This window comes from Xiphophorus couchianus, chromosome 21 (genome assembly GCF_001444195.1).
Source record: "Xiphophorus couchianus chromosome 21, X_couchianus-1.0, whole genome shotgun sequence".
Taxonomy (NCBI): Eukaryota; Metazoa; Chordata; class Actinopteri; order Cyprinodontiformes; family Poeciliidae; genus Xiphophorus; species Xiphophorus couchianus.
In genome coordinates, this window is record NC_040248.1 from 8,462,708 (window position 1) to 8,478,730 (window position 16,023).

At 38.2% G+C, this 16,023-nt stretch overlaps 1 protein-coding gene across 5 annotated transcripts in view; it reads left to right on the forward strand.

The window, feature by feature from the left end:
* The first annotated feature begins 1,687 nt into the window (after window positions 1–1,687).
* Window positions 1,688–16,023, forward strand: part of cacnb2a (calcium channel, voltage-dependent, beta 2a) — a 66,533-nt gene continuing 52,197 nt past the window's right edge. The window contains exons 1-2 of one of the 5 annotated variants that reach the window (XM_028005537.1): window positions 1,688–2,051; window positions 3,306–3,398. In XM_028005537.1, coding sequence (XP_027861338.1) covers window positions 1,968–2,051; window positions 3,306–3,398 — 177 coding nt within the window. In that variant the 5' untranslated portion in view covers window positions 1,688–1,967. Of the gene's footprint in view, window positions 2,052–3,305; window positions 3,399–13,311; window positions 13,503–16,023 lie in introns of those variants that run through there. The other 4 variants (XM_028005538.1, XM_028005541.1, XM_028005542.1 and 1 more) reach the window with 4 other exon arrangements.

Sequence of the window (16,023 nt, forward strand, 5' to 3'; positions counted from 1 at the left end):
TCTTTCCAGCACTTTGTCAAAGAATTGCTTGTTTAACCTTTTTAAGAGTGTGAAAGTGACAAGTTGAAAACAAAATAGTGCAGAAACAAGACTGGTTGATTTGTGTGTGATGTCATTTGTAACCTCAGGAAAATGTTTGAGGTTACAGATGACACCTCAGACAATTGATGCAGGAGTATCATTAGGCATGTTAATGATTTTCCAGATAGATAAATAGATATAGATGCTATGCTGCTATTATCACAGGCTGAGTCACAGTAACTGCAAAAAGGAAACCAACCTGAGATATTATGTGCATTTAGTAGCAATATAATGCAAATGCACTGAGAGCCACCAGAGGGCGATTATGAACAGTAAAGAGAACGCAGCCAATCTTCACAAACCTGCTCCAGGTTTCTTTTATATAGCATATGAAAAATAAATGATTATACATTTAACTCAACAAGAAATGTTTGTTTTAGATAATCTACAACATGTTAAACTTGCCAGAAAATGCATATATATTTACATTTATTTTGAATGAGAAAATCAGTTGTCTATGACTGATTTAGCTTTACACTTTAGTATGATAAAAAAATAGCTAAACTGTATCATGTCTTTTTTTTTTATAGAAAAATAGAGTAAAGGTTTCATTTCACAGTGAACAAAGATATAAAATCCAGCCTCTGAAATTTCTATTTATTATGTTACTGTTAATAAATAGATATATTTATATAGGCCTATCGTTGTGGCGTGTTGTACATGTAATTGTTTGAAAAAACTTAAGTCATTTAGATTAATAAAATTGTCATATCTATCACAGTGTGATCTGAAAAAAAGAATGTTTTTGAATGTGTTGGAGTGATAGGTTGCTTAGTGGCTGGAGATTATAATACTGATAAACAGTTTTATTTTTTCTCAAAGACTAATTGAGAATAAGTAAGCTAAAAATTATGCTCAAAGACTCTTTCAAGGACACACTAGCTGAGTTTGTCTTAAAGCATTGGTCTCAAACTCCTGTCCTGACCTGAAGGGACTTTAGCACACCTGGCTTCAATATCAGCTCATTAGCAGTGTTCTGTAAATCTTGACTACATGCTAGTGAGGCTGTTTTACCATTTTATTCAAATGTAAAGGACAATGGACACATCTAAAAGTTACAGGTCTCTGGACTTGGGAGGATTGCAGTTTGAAACCACCGTCATACAGACCGGGAAAAAACATGTCTTCACCCGGAAGTACAAAGCAAGCGGACGCTCCAAAGGACTTGTGCAGTTTCAGCGGAAGAGGGCCCTACAACATTGAGTGACAATTTATATATAAAATTTAACACTTTGAATTACATGTATGCAATTTAAAGCCACATTGTAACTTCACCTCCACATTCGTACACTACTTTGTGTTGGTCTGACTGCCACATAATCTCAAAATACATTGAAGCTTGAAGCCGTATTGTGACAAAATGAATACTATTGCTTTAGACGAAGCACATTACACAAATCATGCAATACAATTAAAGCATTTTTGTTCCCTGTAAACATGTTACTCCTTGACGAGGCTCTTTATAATCTTACGAATTAATGTTAAACTTGCCTCTTTTGGAGGAACTCTGTGATTTAAGTTCATCCCGTGAAAGTGTGAGGAGGCTGGGTGTTGGCGGTGGAGGACGGGGCGCACGGAGCGACAGCAGCGCGCTCTTTCCGCCCGTGTGGGAAGGAGAGCGCTGATCAAGAGACTCTGTGATGCTGAAGGCTAAAATAAACGAGGAGTCACATCATCACCGGCATCGGAATCCGAGAGGCTCCTCCTCTAACCCTGCCGAGTCAAACTTGAAGATTGGCGCTGAGAGCTGAGCAACAAGCAGCTCCTCTCCTCTGCTCTGCTCAGCATACACGTGTTAGGCATGCGCGTTTGCGTTCGTCTTGGCCGCAAGTGGGGTGTTTCTCCAAGAAAAAGAGGGTTCTTCATTGCTTTTATGAAGTGATGTAATGGTCGTCAACAATAGCCCCAAAGCTAAAGCAGAAAACCCTCCGGAAAGTCACATGGAGACTCTGGAACACCCGATGCTTCAAGTAAGTTGTTTTAATTTAAAGTAATTTAACTTCCTGCTGTTTTAGAGTTTATCGAAAAACGTTAACAACTCACCTGTCTAATTCCGTTTTTCTTATTGGTGAAAACGTTCTTAAATTTAAATACTGGCGATGTGTCAAATGTATTTGTGCAATACGTCATTTAAATGATCTATTTGATTGTGTAGTATTTCTTAGTAATTTAGTTTGGATCACATTTTCTGTTATTCGTTACTTAAGTTTATTTAGAAAATGTTTAGATTTTTCCAGTGCTTCTTTTCGTCTTCACTATACAATTTTTTTTGTACTTATCTGTATTTAATCAATTCTAGTTTGTTTTTTTCACGTCTGTAAAACACACTTGCAATATTTGTCTGTTTGAGAAGTGCAATAAAAACAGAGTCTGATTATCTGACTGGCGGATGTTAAAGGTTCACAACTATTATTTAAAATTCTGGTGTATTTTAGCTGCAGGTTGGGTTACCCCCTGTCTTAATTGATATTCTGAGCAGAAATGCATTTTCCAAACAACAACAACAACAAAAAGCCAACAAAAAAACAAAAGAGGTCAGCCTATTCAAAAAGTTATTACTGCAATAATTACTTTTTCTAGCCAAATTGCACTGTAAGATTGATCTTTAAATTATTTATTTATTTTCTAAATTTCAACTCTTGCTACTGGTTTGTTCATATGTTTGTGACATTTTTTTTCCAAATATCTTCAGTTTTAACACAGGTTAGTTGATTACCGGTATATATTATTTTCTTATATATTTTTTGTCTGCTCTTGTTCTCATGATAATGAGCTGAAGTAGGGCTATTGAGGAGCAGTTCTCTGTGTTCTCGTTTTATATGCATATTTAACATGTCCCAGGGGAGTGAGCTAGACTGAAAGGCAGGCTGGAAATAAATGTCTGTTATTCAGTTGCTAATGACAACATATGAGCATTTGCGCTCCAGGCTACTTTTCCTTCATCTTGCTGCAGAGAAAGTGGACCACCCACATAATTGCCATCATTCTGCGAAATTGAACGAATGTTACACCTGAGAGAAAACAATTTTATTATTGAGTTAACAACGATTTGATGGGTTATTTAAAATAGTATGTGTACAACCACATCTGAGGATAAACTCTCAAGCAGTTACCCCTGAAGATGGCATTTTCTATCTCTTATACCCGAGACCTGTTTTTGGTTTGACACTTTTCATTTTGTTGGAGAAATATTTCTTTAATTATGTGTCATTTTGTCTCTTCAGACTCAAGGCAAAGGAGCCAGGAGAAAAGGTCGGTTTAAAGGATCCGACGGCAGCACTTCTTCTGACACTACAACAAACAGCCTTGTTCGGCAGGTAACTACGGCATTAAGTTTTATTTTAAAACCCTTTTGACATTTTCAGTTTGCATATAGTGGGTATTTTTGATCTGTGTTTTTCCAACACCTGGGGACAAGTTTCCATTATTTTGTACACAAACTTTGTGTTTGTCACCATTAATTAGGTACCACCTTGTTTTCATTCCCACTGAACTGCAAAAACATAGAATGTAAGGCGATGGATGGACTGATATAAGTTTATACATAATAAATCTGCAAATACACATTTTTTTCTCCATAATTCGTTTCCTTGTGTTTATCCAGAGCGGAAATCAGATTCCTTACGTTTCCGGACTGCATAGTAACCCCGCACTTAAGCGTTCAATGAGATGCACTTTGATGTCTTGTATACATTTTCTTTTCCTTTGGAGTCTAACACTTGTGTTTGTGTGTGTGTCTGAGATTTTTGTAAACAAATTGACAGCAAAAGCAATTTAGCTTAAGAGCTCAACCTCAGTCATCATCATCCATCATGGAGAAGATGTGCACAGCAGCGAAAGGCTTCTGTAAACACCTCTGGGTACATTGCGTTGAGTGGAAGTCGCTCATCTTAGCTGCATTCTGGTGTGGCTGAAGCTTCAACTGAACGGTTTGTTACAAAGCAGACCCTGAGAGGAACATATTTAATGAGCCTGCTCTTTGTTGAGCTGACCTGCAAAGGGACAGGACAGGTCGGGACGCGGATGCACACTGCTGAATAGTTCTGCCTTTTTTGGAGGAGGCATGGGTTGTCTTGTCTTTGGCACGGCGGCGGCAGAGAGACGGGAAGCCGGAGCAGATCAGAACAAAATGGCACCTCCTAGACGGCCATCTGCTTCGTCTCAATGCTTCAGAGAAGCTGCTTAGTAAGAAATTGCCGGATTGTACCACCACCACCCCTGGGAGCTCATTCCCATTCCCACAGTCCTTTTCCTAAATGAGGATTTTCCCTGCAGTCAGAGTAACCTCTTAAGTGGGCAGATATTGGTCATCTCTTTACTTTCTTACACCATCATCTAAAGGAAGATGTGGCTGTCTATTAGCACAGGGATGTGAAGATGAGGTCAGCGAGGACCTTGCATGCTGAACAAAAATATCCTCCTTTACATATTTGCTGCAGGATGATCCCAGAAATAGCAAGCTTTCCCGTAACCTCCCCTCTGTTTGGATGATAATGTAAACACTGTTATTCAGCTGTGGTGGCAGCTCTGACCTTATTCTTCCTATTATTTGTTGTGAATTATAGTTCTCCTTTTTGTACAAAGAAGAAAACGGTACAAAACTTGTGCCATCTTGGATTGAGTGACACAAATCAGTCTTCTTGTCTTTTTTGAACAGAGATATAACAACTTGCCAGTAATCAAGAGTTTGAAATAATGTTTCTACTACCTTTTATTTCTGCACTTTATAAATGTTTTGGACCTGTAGGTGTCTTCAGAACATCTCGTATGCGTCGCTGTTTGATCGATCCCGTACAGCCCCAAGCATCAGCTGCAACTTCCGCTAACTTCTCACGAACAGCTCCTGAAGGACAGAATTACTCATGCTGAGAGACAGAGAGCTGGTTGCGAGAGAGAGGATGAGAGATGCTCCCTGTGGTCATGTCCCGATGCCCTGGGGGAAGTGTGGAGGAGGCTGGGAAGGATGCAGGGCCATGCCAGACATGACTGCTCAGCCGTGGGAGTAGCGGGGTCAGCGTTTAACTAGAGCTCACCGCTCCATTGAGAGGGGAGCAGAGCAACACTGACTCAGATTTGGTAGAAAATGTAAACATCCAGAGGTAAATGGTTTGATATTTTTGTGGAGGTGGATTAGTTTTGCTGTGGAACTGTGTGCTTTGAAGCATCTGCCTGTTTTTAGATGTGCTGAAGGGCTTTAGTCCCTTTTGCAGTGTAGTTTGCTATTTAAATTGAGTCGAGCTTTGGCAATCACTTGTCAAGTGCAAGGTACCAGAATGTAGCCTGCGTGTTACTGGCTTGCCCATCCATTTTTTTAAGGTACCTTGTTTCAGTTCTGCACACTGCACAAATATTTATCATGGACTCATAAGGAAATTTTGTCTTTATACAGGAAATCTTGAAACCAGCAGGTCCTGGTCCAAATCTGGATCTTATAGAGCAGTCATATCCTCTCCTAGTACTCCAACTTTGATTTTCCCTAAACTGCTTTTAGAACTGACTGTGTGTCTGGTTTGGAATGGCAACATGCACAGGATTTACCTGCTTCTCAATGATTGATCATTGGAGATCGGTACCATAGCTTCCCTGACAAGGACTATGTCGGTGCTGACAGTGGTTGACTCAATTCTTAAGTGCAAGTAAGAGCTAATCAAAGTAATTGTCACCAACTTTACTATAAATGCATACAAAGTTATTTTTTTAATAGGTTCAACAATATAAAGAACCATAGTACTCTGACTACTACATTTTCCCTCTGGTCGGTAAAATGTTACTAATGGTCTGTTGAAGCTGTGAAACTTATAGAAAGCCTGAAAAGTGACTGTGAGAAGTAAAAGGGCTAAAATTATGTAAATTCTTTGGATATTTCCTTTACATTTAAACTTTCAATCAATTAAAATATCACCATAATGTTTATTTAGTTCATTAGTGAAGCTTCTATGTCACACAGATTAATTACAGACACACGCCCCTACACCCCTGCCTACACACCCCTACACACACACAGACAGACAGACAGACAGACATACTCTTAAAGTTGTTGTCGGTATATTTGACTGCATGGACAGGTTCCAAGTCCTACTGGAAAGTAAAATTCACAAGAAAGCTTGTGAATAGAGGGAAGCATGAAATTCACTAATGTGGCAGATGGTTAGAAACGATAAAACTCAGTAGACATCAGATATGACATGGCCTCCTCTTGACTCTTCCTCCTGGGTTTTGAAGTTTGATTTTCATATGAAATGCATAATTGACTTTTATCTCATCTTTTCTCTTTCGCCGAGGTAAGACTACTCTAGTGTTGTCTTTGATTAAGGCAAGGAATGTCACATTTGTATGTTCGTAGATAGGTCAGCCAGCTTTTAATTAGTCTTGTGTAATTTTTTGTGAAATTACACTTGCTGGCAAGGACCTGGAAAAACTCTGGCAGTGCCACAAATTAGCGCTACGCTACAGCAGTAGCTTCACATAGTTGTTGCTCATAAATACTTGAATCCTTATTTGTGATCAACAGTGGAAACTACGATCTACCCCTGTGGCACACAGTCATTTTTCTTTAGCGGGTGAGTCCATTACACATTATACATCTGTAAGCTAATCTATTTTCAGTTTCTACTTTTGTATAAAGCTTCCTGAATCTGATCTAGACTCTCATTATATGCCCCCTCTCTTAAAGCAGAGCTAATAAAGCAGACACGCAGAAACGGAGAGCAAAACAAACAAAATCCAAATAGATACTTTGCTGTACTGTGAGCTATTAGGTTGTTGCCATTTGCAGTGATTAAGAAAATGACTGACCTTTTAAAGCAGAAAAATGTTGTCATGTCAGCCTTTTTGTAGGCTATATTTATCTCTATTTATTTACTTCTATCTTAAGATGTCAGTTTGTCTGCTCTCAACAGATCAGTTTATAAATACAAAAGTATCATTCAGACCTTATATTTATCAATTAATCATATGCTGTGATCTTTTTAGTTTACACCATAAGTAGAAGTAGCAATCTCATGTTGATTTTATTTGCTTTATTTGATTAATTCTCTAAAATACTCCCTTCTCACCCCTATGCCTCTCCAGAAGCATAGCAACCCCCTCCCCAACAGAACAAGCAGCTATAGAGAAGCTTTAGACAGTATGAAAGAGGATACAGAAACACAGTTCAATCAGTGATTTTTATGTAACTGAGCATTACGTCATAATTAACCTCTTGCTTCTTCCCACACTTGTTATGTAGATGTAAATGATTGCTTCAAGTTGCCCACTTCCACTTTCTGTTGCCCGCCTCCTGCTTCTTTCACTCCATCATTTTACAAACATCTCAGGATTCCATCTACAGCATTACTGGGTTGTAATTTTACTTATTCTACCACATTTAGCAATAAACGTTGTTCAAACTTTTTTATTCTTTCTTTATGCGCTTCTCTGTATTTTCTGGACTGTGTTAACTCCAAATGGTAATTTATATTCTGTGATTAGAAGTTAATTTCTCTCACCAAAATCTTTGTGGATTTTAGAACAGAAGTGAGACGTCTTGAAGATGCTGTGGACACTTTTATCATTTGTCACAGTGGCACAAGACTGACATCTAGTGGTAAAATATATCATTGCTAGTATATAATCTGAATATTGTCGAACACCTTAAAATGTGAATGAAATCTACATTGCATAACCTGTTCAGAATCGTACCTCTGTATATAAGATGTCATACCATTTCTTTTGTTTTCTTGACTCATGTTGTTGATGCGATGTAAAAGAATTTCATGTTCTTGTAATGCTTTGTGCAAGCTTACTTGTAGAGGATACAGTTAGTCTTTATCAGTTAAAAAAAAATCTTGATTCACTTTTTAAAACTTTAAAAAGCTTTAATCAACTTTTTAAAGTTGATTAAAGCTCTCTATATTTTTTTGGTTCTTCTTTTTATTGAATTATTTGCACAGTGATACAAATGTGTTTATTTTTTGTAGGATCTACATCATCTTGCATTTTTTCCAGTGTTACCACACAGAGCCTACACCCATCTTCAGTTTCGTCTGGGTTGCAAACGGCTCTGTTAGAGTTTGGCTTCCTGCACTGCTGGGCAAGAGCCAGTAGCTTGGCTAATGCAGCTTAGTCCTCCAGCAGTTCAGCATCTGGATCAGGAAAGAATGCTGTGAGTTAGAGGAACTCACTGTGGTTAGCTGCTGATTGTATTCCTAGGTTTTGTGCTTACAGTTTTATGTCCAAATCAGTTACTTTCAAAAAGACCTTTGTGGAAGTTTACTGTGAAATATCAGTTATACAAAGAGCAATTTTAAATATTATTTGGAAGCAGTTTCATAATATGACAAATTTGTAGTCTCTGCAATATATTTGTATTGAAAATGGCTCATCTTTAAATTATACAGGAATTTTTGAACCAGTTTGAGATAAATTCAATTATTTACTAGTCTAAAACCTATTAGCTGGTTGTTAGGTTACTGCAGAGCTCCTATCTTTGGTACAAATGTAACAGGAGGAGAATCATTGAAGATTTGTTAATATCTAGGGAGCTCTTAAGTCTCTGTGACCTAAAGCAAACATGTTTGATCCAAAAGTGTCTCATAGGAAGGGGAAGCTAAACATAGTTTAGAGGGCAAAAGTTTAATCTAATGAAACTCAAGTAAATGCTAAGAGAGTTTTGTTTATTTTCATAAAACTTTTTAAAAACTGGGATAGTGGCCATTTTTATCTTTTGTTTTCATCCAGAAAAATCCCCCGAGGGAAATGCTGACCTTCTTTCTTGTATGCCTGATATGTGTCAGTCAGAGGAAAGAGGATGTGGGGAACACTATGAAACAATCAGTTTAACTTAACTGTTGCAAAGATAAAAGAGCACAAACATTAATTACATTTTATAGTGAAAACCTAATACTGTAATATTTTTTTTACCTAAATGCAGGAATGCACTTGTGTAGTTGACTACATAAGGTAAGATTTTATTGTTGAATTGAATTATGCAGGAATGTTTTGAGGTTGGTGTTCAGAGCTTTGTGGAAGAGATCAGTGCAGATGGAGATCAGAGTTATGGTATGTGAATAATTCTGTGGTATTCCAGTTGTGATGCTTAGATGCTGTGATTGGCTTTAGATTCACAGGTAGCCAATGTAGGTGATGAACAGCTGAGCTCGGATGAGTGTCTGATCCGTGCTAACTTGAACTTTGTTGCAAATCTTCGTTGGTGCTTTATAGGCGAGGGTGAACTTCCCATGCAGGTTTTGCTATTGCATCCTGAAAAAGCTATTTGGAAATCCAATGAAGGCCAACAAGATGAATTTTCTACAATACAGCAAGACACAAAGTCAGTCACAGGAGGACACTTGCAGCATAGTGACTAACGTTGGATGACTTCAACAAAGTTGGACAATCTGGCAATGCTGAGAAGTCATGCTGGTCCTCTAAGCTTGTTGCCTGATGTAGAGATTGGAAACACTTGAGAGTGGAGCACAGCAGTAACAGCCCCACTCTTATGAGGAATTAGCAACACAGGGAAAGGAGGGAGACACCGGAGTAGAGGACAGCGTAGGAAAACAAAATCACTTAATCACTTTATGGCAGAAATTAACAGATTTTTAGTACGTAGAGCAAAAGTGAGCGTGAGAGAAATCTATTGGAAACACAACGGGTTATTAAAAGAATTTTGATTTGGTTTTTTTTCAAAGTAGTCCTTTTATAAGGCACTCAAAACTTGTTTGAAATGTGTAATGACCAACTTTGTTGGGCTTAGTATAAAGTTTGTAGACTGCTGTTAGACCATTGAGGCAGCTTTAGCATTTTATGAAGGATTTTTAAGGGCTTGGGACTTGCTTAACTAAGCTTAATTTGCCTAATCTACTCAGTATAATAGATCTTGGGAAGGAAAAAATGGCACTCTTTGAAGTTTAACTTGCTGAAGGTCTTGTTGGAACTTGCTATGTTTCCTTAATAGTTAAATCAACCTAGAAGGAATGTTTATTTACTACTGTCCAGCTTGGAAAGTTTCATATTTTGTTTTTAACAATGTTTTTTTTTAAGGGTTCAGTCTTTAACTTGTCAAAATCTCCATCAAAATGAGAAATCCAGTAAGATCAAGTTGTTCAGAAACAGAGAATCAACACGATTTTTGGAATTTGCCAGTATTCTGCCACTTCATGTAATGTCATAGAAAACAGTGGAGTTGCTGGTTCAAACCACTGCTCCATTCATCATTACTGTTGTGTCCTTGTGCAATACACTTCGCCTGCCCTGAAGGCTGGTGGTGGTTAATTCAATGGTAGCCTCACTTCCGTCAGTCCGCCCCAGAGTAACTGTGACTACCTTGTAGCTCTCCACCTAGTGGGTGAATGACCCATCGTATTGAAGTACTAAACAAGTGCGGGCTATTACAATTTATCAAAACATTTCAAACAAGCTACTAGAAAAAACAAAGTCCATGAAAAACATGTAATGCATAGAAAAGTGAGAACCTCTCGCACTGATCCATAACAAGCATGTTTAATTACGTCGATGTGGTGTTTTTAATCAGAAAATGGAGTAATTTAATTAACTTGTTTCCATGTATTAAAAACCTGCTCCTGCTGCCTGAGTGATTAATTGATGCTGTCATCATTGTACAGAGAGAAATAAACACATCTTAACTGTTTTATTACTACCATGATTAGATTGAGTTTGTTTATTGTATGTAATGAGCAAAACCCAAAGCAGGAGTAAATGCATCCTTTAAGTTCGAAAAAAAAATGTAATTGTGATTAAAATGAAAGCTTTTTTTTCTGTGATGTTGCTCTCCAGAATTCTTATTGGCACCATTTGCTGAGTGATGATTATGCCTTAACAGTTAAGGGTTCTGACAGGTTAGCTGATATAATGCTCCCCTCTCACTGTAAGGTCTGCAGTTCTGCTTATAATGAAGCCTTTTCATCACAGCAGACGCATGTCAGCCCATGAAATACTGGCTGCAGGAAGCTTTGGCCCTGATGAACGATGTTGCCAGGTTTCTGTTAGATTCGGTGTTTGTCAGACCTGGAGAAATATATAGATACTGATATACTGTCATGGATGAGCACGAACTGTCACAACTGACAGTCAACTGACGGTGTGCGTTTTGTTAACTGATGTCGGAGCAGAAATTCTCATAAGAAAAGAAATACCCAGATTTAAGACAGAGAGAGAAATTATTTTACTTGTTTTTATTTTCTTTGGCAAAAACCACAACCTATATTATTAATGAGGAAAACTGAGTTGAGCTCAAATCACAATCACATCGCAGCCTAATTCACTAATCTTTGTTTTGTACTACAGACAACAAAACATTTTTAGTTTACCTTTTTTTTTAATACGCCTGGAAAGATTTAACACAGATATTCACATTAAGCAGTGTATTTGATTAAAAAAGATTATTTTAACTTCCCTTCAAATTCCAGTTGCAAAAACTGGAGTACCAAGAGATAATCCAATCATGAACAGGAAGAAAAGGCTTTTGTCCAGGTTTAGAATCCAGGACCTTCTTGCTACAAAAGCCAGAAGCGCTCATTTTCAGTAGCTGTGCTCTGAATTTTGATCACTTGTCTTTTTTAAGTTCCAGTTTATATGGCAATGCCACCTGCTGGCCCTGGATGAGTTTATTGGATGAGAGTATTATTAGGAAGCCATTTATTCTTGTCTGAATGGAGATTGTTGCTTCAACTTTAGATCAGTTTAAATAAAAATTAGACTGTTTCAAACAGTAAATTCTGAGGAATAGCAGCAAAAAGCCTGCTCTCAAGCTACCTTTTTATGAACATCAGATTGTGTGATGACACAGAGAATGGAGATCATCACCACAACAATTGACATGTCCATGATCAAATGTGAAGTAACTGTTTTCAGACTAAGATAAAATTTAAACTTTTCTTTTTTTCTGCTTATAATTAATTTACCATATCTGCCTTGTTTAAATGTTGTTTCAAAAGCATTTATTATTTGTTTTTAATTAATAGTTGGACTAGGATGTACCCACCAGATATTTGCAAAACGAAATTTTAGCCACTTCCACAAGAAAATGTGAAACAATTATTCAAATAGTCTTTTCCAGCTTTCATGCTCTGAGTGATTATTAATTATTTACTGTATGTTTATAAAAGAGCAGTTGCCGTAACACCAGAATTTACTAATATAGCAGCCACCTCTAAAACTCTCCAGTAATATAAAGCAATTTCTGCTGGCAGGTGAATTACATTTTTTGTTAGAAAAGAGACTGGGTTGTTGTTCTGCTCATGATCAAAGTTAATTTAAGACTAGCTCCTGATTCAAATTTATGAGATGATTTATTTATGGAAAGATTTAGCATCTCATGAAAGATGCATCTTATTGAAAGTATATGTAGACAAAAGTCTCCTACAATTGAAATTTGTTGTTGTGATGTGGCAAATGGGATCAATGTTAAGGGGGCAGGAATAATTTAGCAGAGCACTGTATGTCTTCAAGCCCTGAAACAAGGAGAGAATGAATGATTTTTTTCTATCACCAACTATCCAATAGAAAGTCCTTCGTTTGGGAGGAAAGACAAGAGTGTGTGTTATTAAAACAGTTCTGCTACAGTCACAACTGAAGTGTGCAAATGACTTCCCTCTGGTGCATAAGCGTAGATGGGCTGCGGCTCTGCTCTCTTTTGCTTCTTTGTAACATCAAGGCAAAGTCCAGCCTTTTAAGCCAGCATGTCTCGTCTCAGTCTGCCCCCATCATCCACACCTGAATGCATGAAAGCTGTTGCATTGCAAATGAGAACCGAGTGATGACGCAGGCGCTATCGGGACAAAAAAGTAACTTCACAAAGCCAGTGTGTGTATGTTGTGAACCAGTGAGGCGTAGTGACTCGTACATTGGTCTGTCAAGGACACTTGGAACTCCACCTCCATCCCCCTTGCTGCTGAGAAGAAACTTGTGTGCAATGAGTGGGTCAAAATCTACTTGCAGCTAAAACAACGTGCCAGCCTGTGACTGCCACAGCACAGCAGCGCTGCAGAGAATTTGGCAGCACAAAAGATGTGCTGGAGCGTGGACAGATTCTGGCGTGGGGTAAACAGTTTAGGCGTGCAACTCGCTGGCGGACGGCAGGAGCCCTGCTGCAACAGTCTGGAGATGGGTCGGCAGGGGAGGATCACAATCTGACTTTCTGAATCATCCGAACTAGGGGGGGAGAGGGTGAGGGGATTAGTGAGTAGGACAGTCCTGTACTCTCTTGTCTCACTCCTGCAGTGTATGTCCTTGGCATTTGTGTGTGTTTTGGTGGTCCGCTACGCTGTGGATCAAGTCTGCACGCATGGATCTAGGCTGAGTGTTTAAAACGCCTCTGCCTGATGGGGAGTATGTGAGACGGCCACCCATTCCTCCCCTCCCTGGTCCCCTTCATGCCGTGCTGTGGGCTGGGCCATCGCCGGAGAGCAGAGCTTCCATATGTGAGTTTGCTCTGATCCTGATTTATCACAGGGGCACGAGGCAAGAATAAAAATACGATGAAGGCAACAGTGGGCATCCTGTGCAAATTAATAATCTGTTTTCTTTCAAATAACAGTCTAACATAAGGTTTGCTGTGTGAATAATTCATTGGAGAACATGCTTTCCTTCTTGATTTAATCACTGCTCTGCGATTTTTAGATTGTATTTTGAAAGAGTCCAAAATGCTGCATCATTTAGTCGAGTTGTTTTTTTTTTTCCCACTTGCTGTATGCTGAAAGTTTCCAGCATCCAGCCAGACATCATAAATGTTTTATTCTGTATTTATTCTAGGCTTTGCACAGAGAACTGAGATAGTGACATGTTTGAACACAATGGCTTCATGTTTAATTATTACAGAGACAAGCTCAGTTGACACTGTCACTTTATTGGCCACTGCTGGTTTATTGTTATTTGTTTTGCTGGTGTCTAAAATTAGAAATGTCATATGGCAATTTGTTCCAAACAGTCATTCTATAGAGATTTATACGCTTAAATCAGTCTTTCATCATTTTAGTAGATTCTCTAAGTGCTTTAACTTGTATTCTCTGTGGAAAGAAATATTTTCTGCTTCTGTTCTCTAAATTGGAGCGGTAGATGATTTTCACCCAATGCTTTTCGACTGCAGAGAAGAATTATTCACACTGGTTGAGTTCACCACTAGATGGCGTCGTTATGCTTTTTAACTTATACTCGCATGAAAGCAAGTGTGCGTAGTGCAAAGGCATTAACAAAACTATTGTACACAGACATAATGTCCTAACATTATTGAGACAATGATTACATTTTAATAATGCTGAATTTTCTTAACATATTGCCTAACATGAGTCATTTCAACATTGGAGACAGTAGTTCTTTGAGTACAGGAACACTGTGTTCCCATCTCATAAAACAGGCTTAAACTGGGATAACAAAGTGCACATGGATTCATACTTGGTTTTTAATTGTAGTGTTTTGTTCAGCTTTATTCTACACCTGGTTTTGGGATTTGAAGTGTTGGAAAGGCATAATAGACTTTAAAAAGGCTTTAAATGTAATGGTGCTATTACTGCTGTTCAGTGTTTTTACTATGAACATGTAATCTGCTTTAATCAATGAAAATGCTAATAATTACATTCTTTGATGCACTTAAGATGTTAATATAAATGTAACTTCTTGACCAGTTCAGGATAAAAAGTAAGGATGGAGATTTTTTTTTCCTCACGACTGATCTGATCACTTATTTCTGTCCTTCAAATAGCATTAAAGTTAACAAAATTAATGCCATAAACACTTGAAACCAGATGAGAAATGGAGCTGAGATAGTCCCTCGAATCACATCTTAAAATGTATGATTTGGGTCAAATGTTTTGGATATTCTTCCACAAGTTTATTAACAATTGTTTTTTCAAGAATTTTTGTCCACTTCTGATAATTCTAGTATGGCTGGGTCAAGTTTGTGGGCTGTCTTTCTATGCCCACAAACTCTCTATGGATTCAAGACTTGATAGCCATTCCAAAACATTGATTTATTGTCTTCAAGCCACTTCAAATCTAATTTGGCTGTCTGATTAGGGTTATTGTCCATTTGGAAGACTTAAATGTTCCCAAGTTTGAATTCCCTGACATATCCCCTTGAAACTGTATTTTAAACAGCATTATCATAGTTTTATTTTTCTAAAGTAGTGGTGATTTCTTCCTTTCTGAGTGAATTTTCAATCCATATTTGTAAAACTTGTGTCACTGTGAATAATGACTCTCCTTTACTTCTGTCAGCACCTCAACAGTGTCTTCAATTTTTTTTCTGGAGTGTACTTCTCCTCTAAACCAGTCTGAGCTGTTTCAAAAGAAAAATGACAAACTATTCAGAGACCCACAGTTTGGTCACATTGCTTGGATTTATGTGATACAACGTTTACTGTACGACTGAGCAAGCTTTAATTTAACAGATGAGTGGATTGTTCCTTGACCATATCTTGAAACACTACTAAAGAATTTTAAAGTGCATGACTAAGGGGTTTGCATGAAAACAAGCTTTTGCTGTGGCTGAGGGTCTCTACCAGCATGTGTTTGTTTGATGACTGGGCAGAAAAGAACCATGAAGAAATTAATATAATGAGCTGGAGTATTGGCTAGGGGAACTGCGTGGCTGAACTTCAGAGGACTCCTGCTGCTGTGACGCAGCTCTCAGTCTATGACACCCTTCTCACGTTTCCAATATGGGGCACCTAACCGCTGTTTTACATCTGAAATGGGGCAGAACACAATTCTGCTCTGGATGGAATGTGGAGCACAGAGACCCGGCCGGATGAGAAACTGTCTAAAAGACTCGGTAGCCAATTCCAGACACTCATCATGGAAAGTCAGCTAATTGAAGACAGCAGGCCTGCTTCGTTCCCCAATTTGTATTCGAGGTTCTCCTGCTTACCATGAAGCAGCAGCAGAAACAGGATCAGGTTATGAGATCTCAGCAAAATCTGCTCAGATTAATTGGATCCAGTGGTC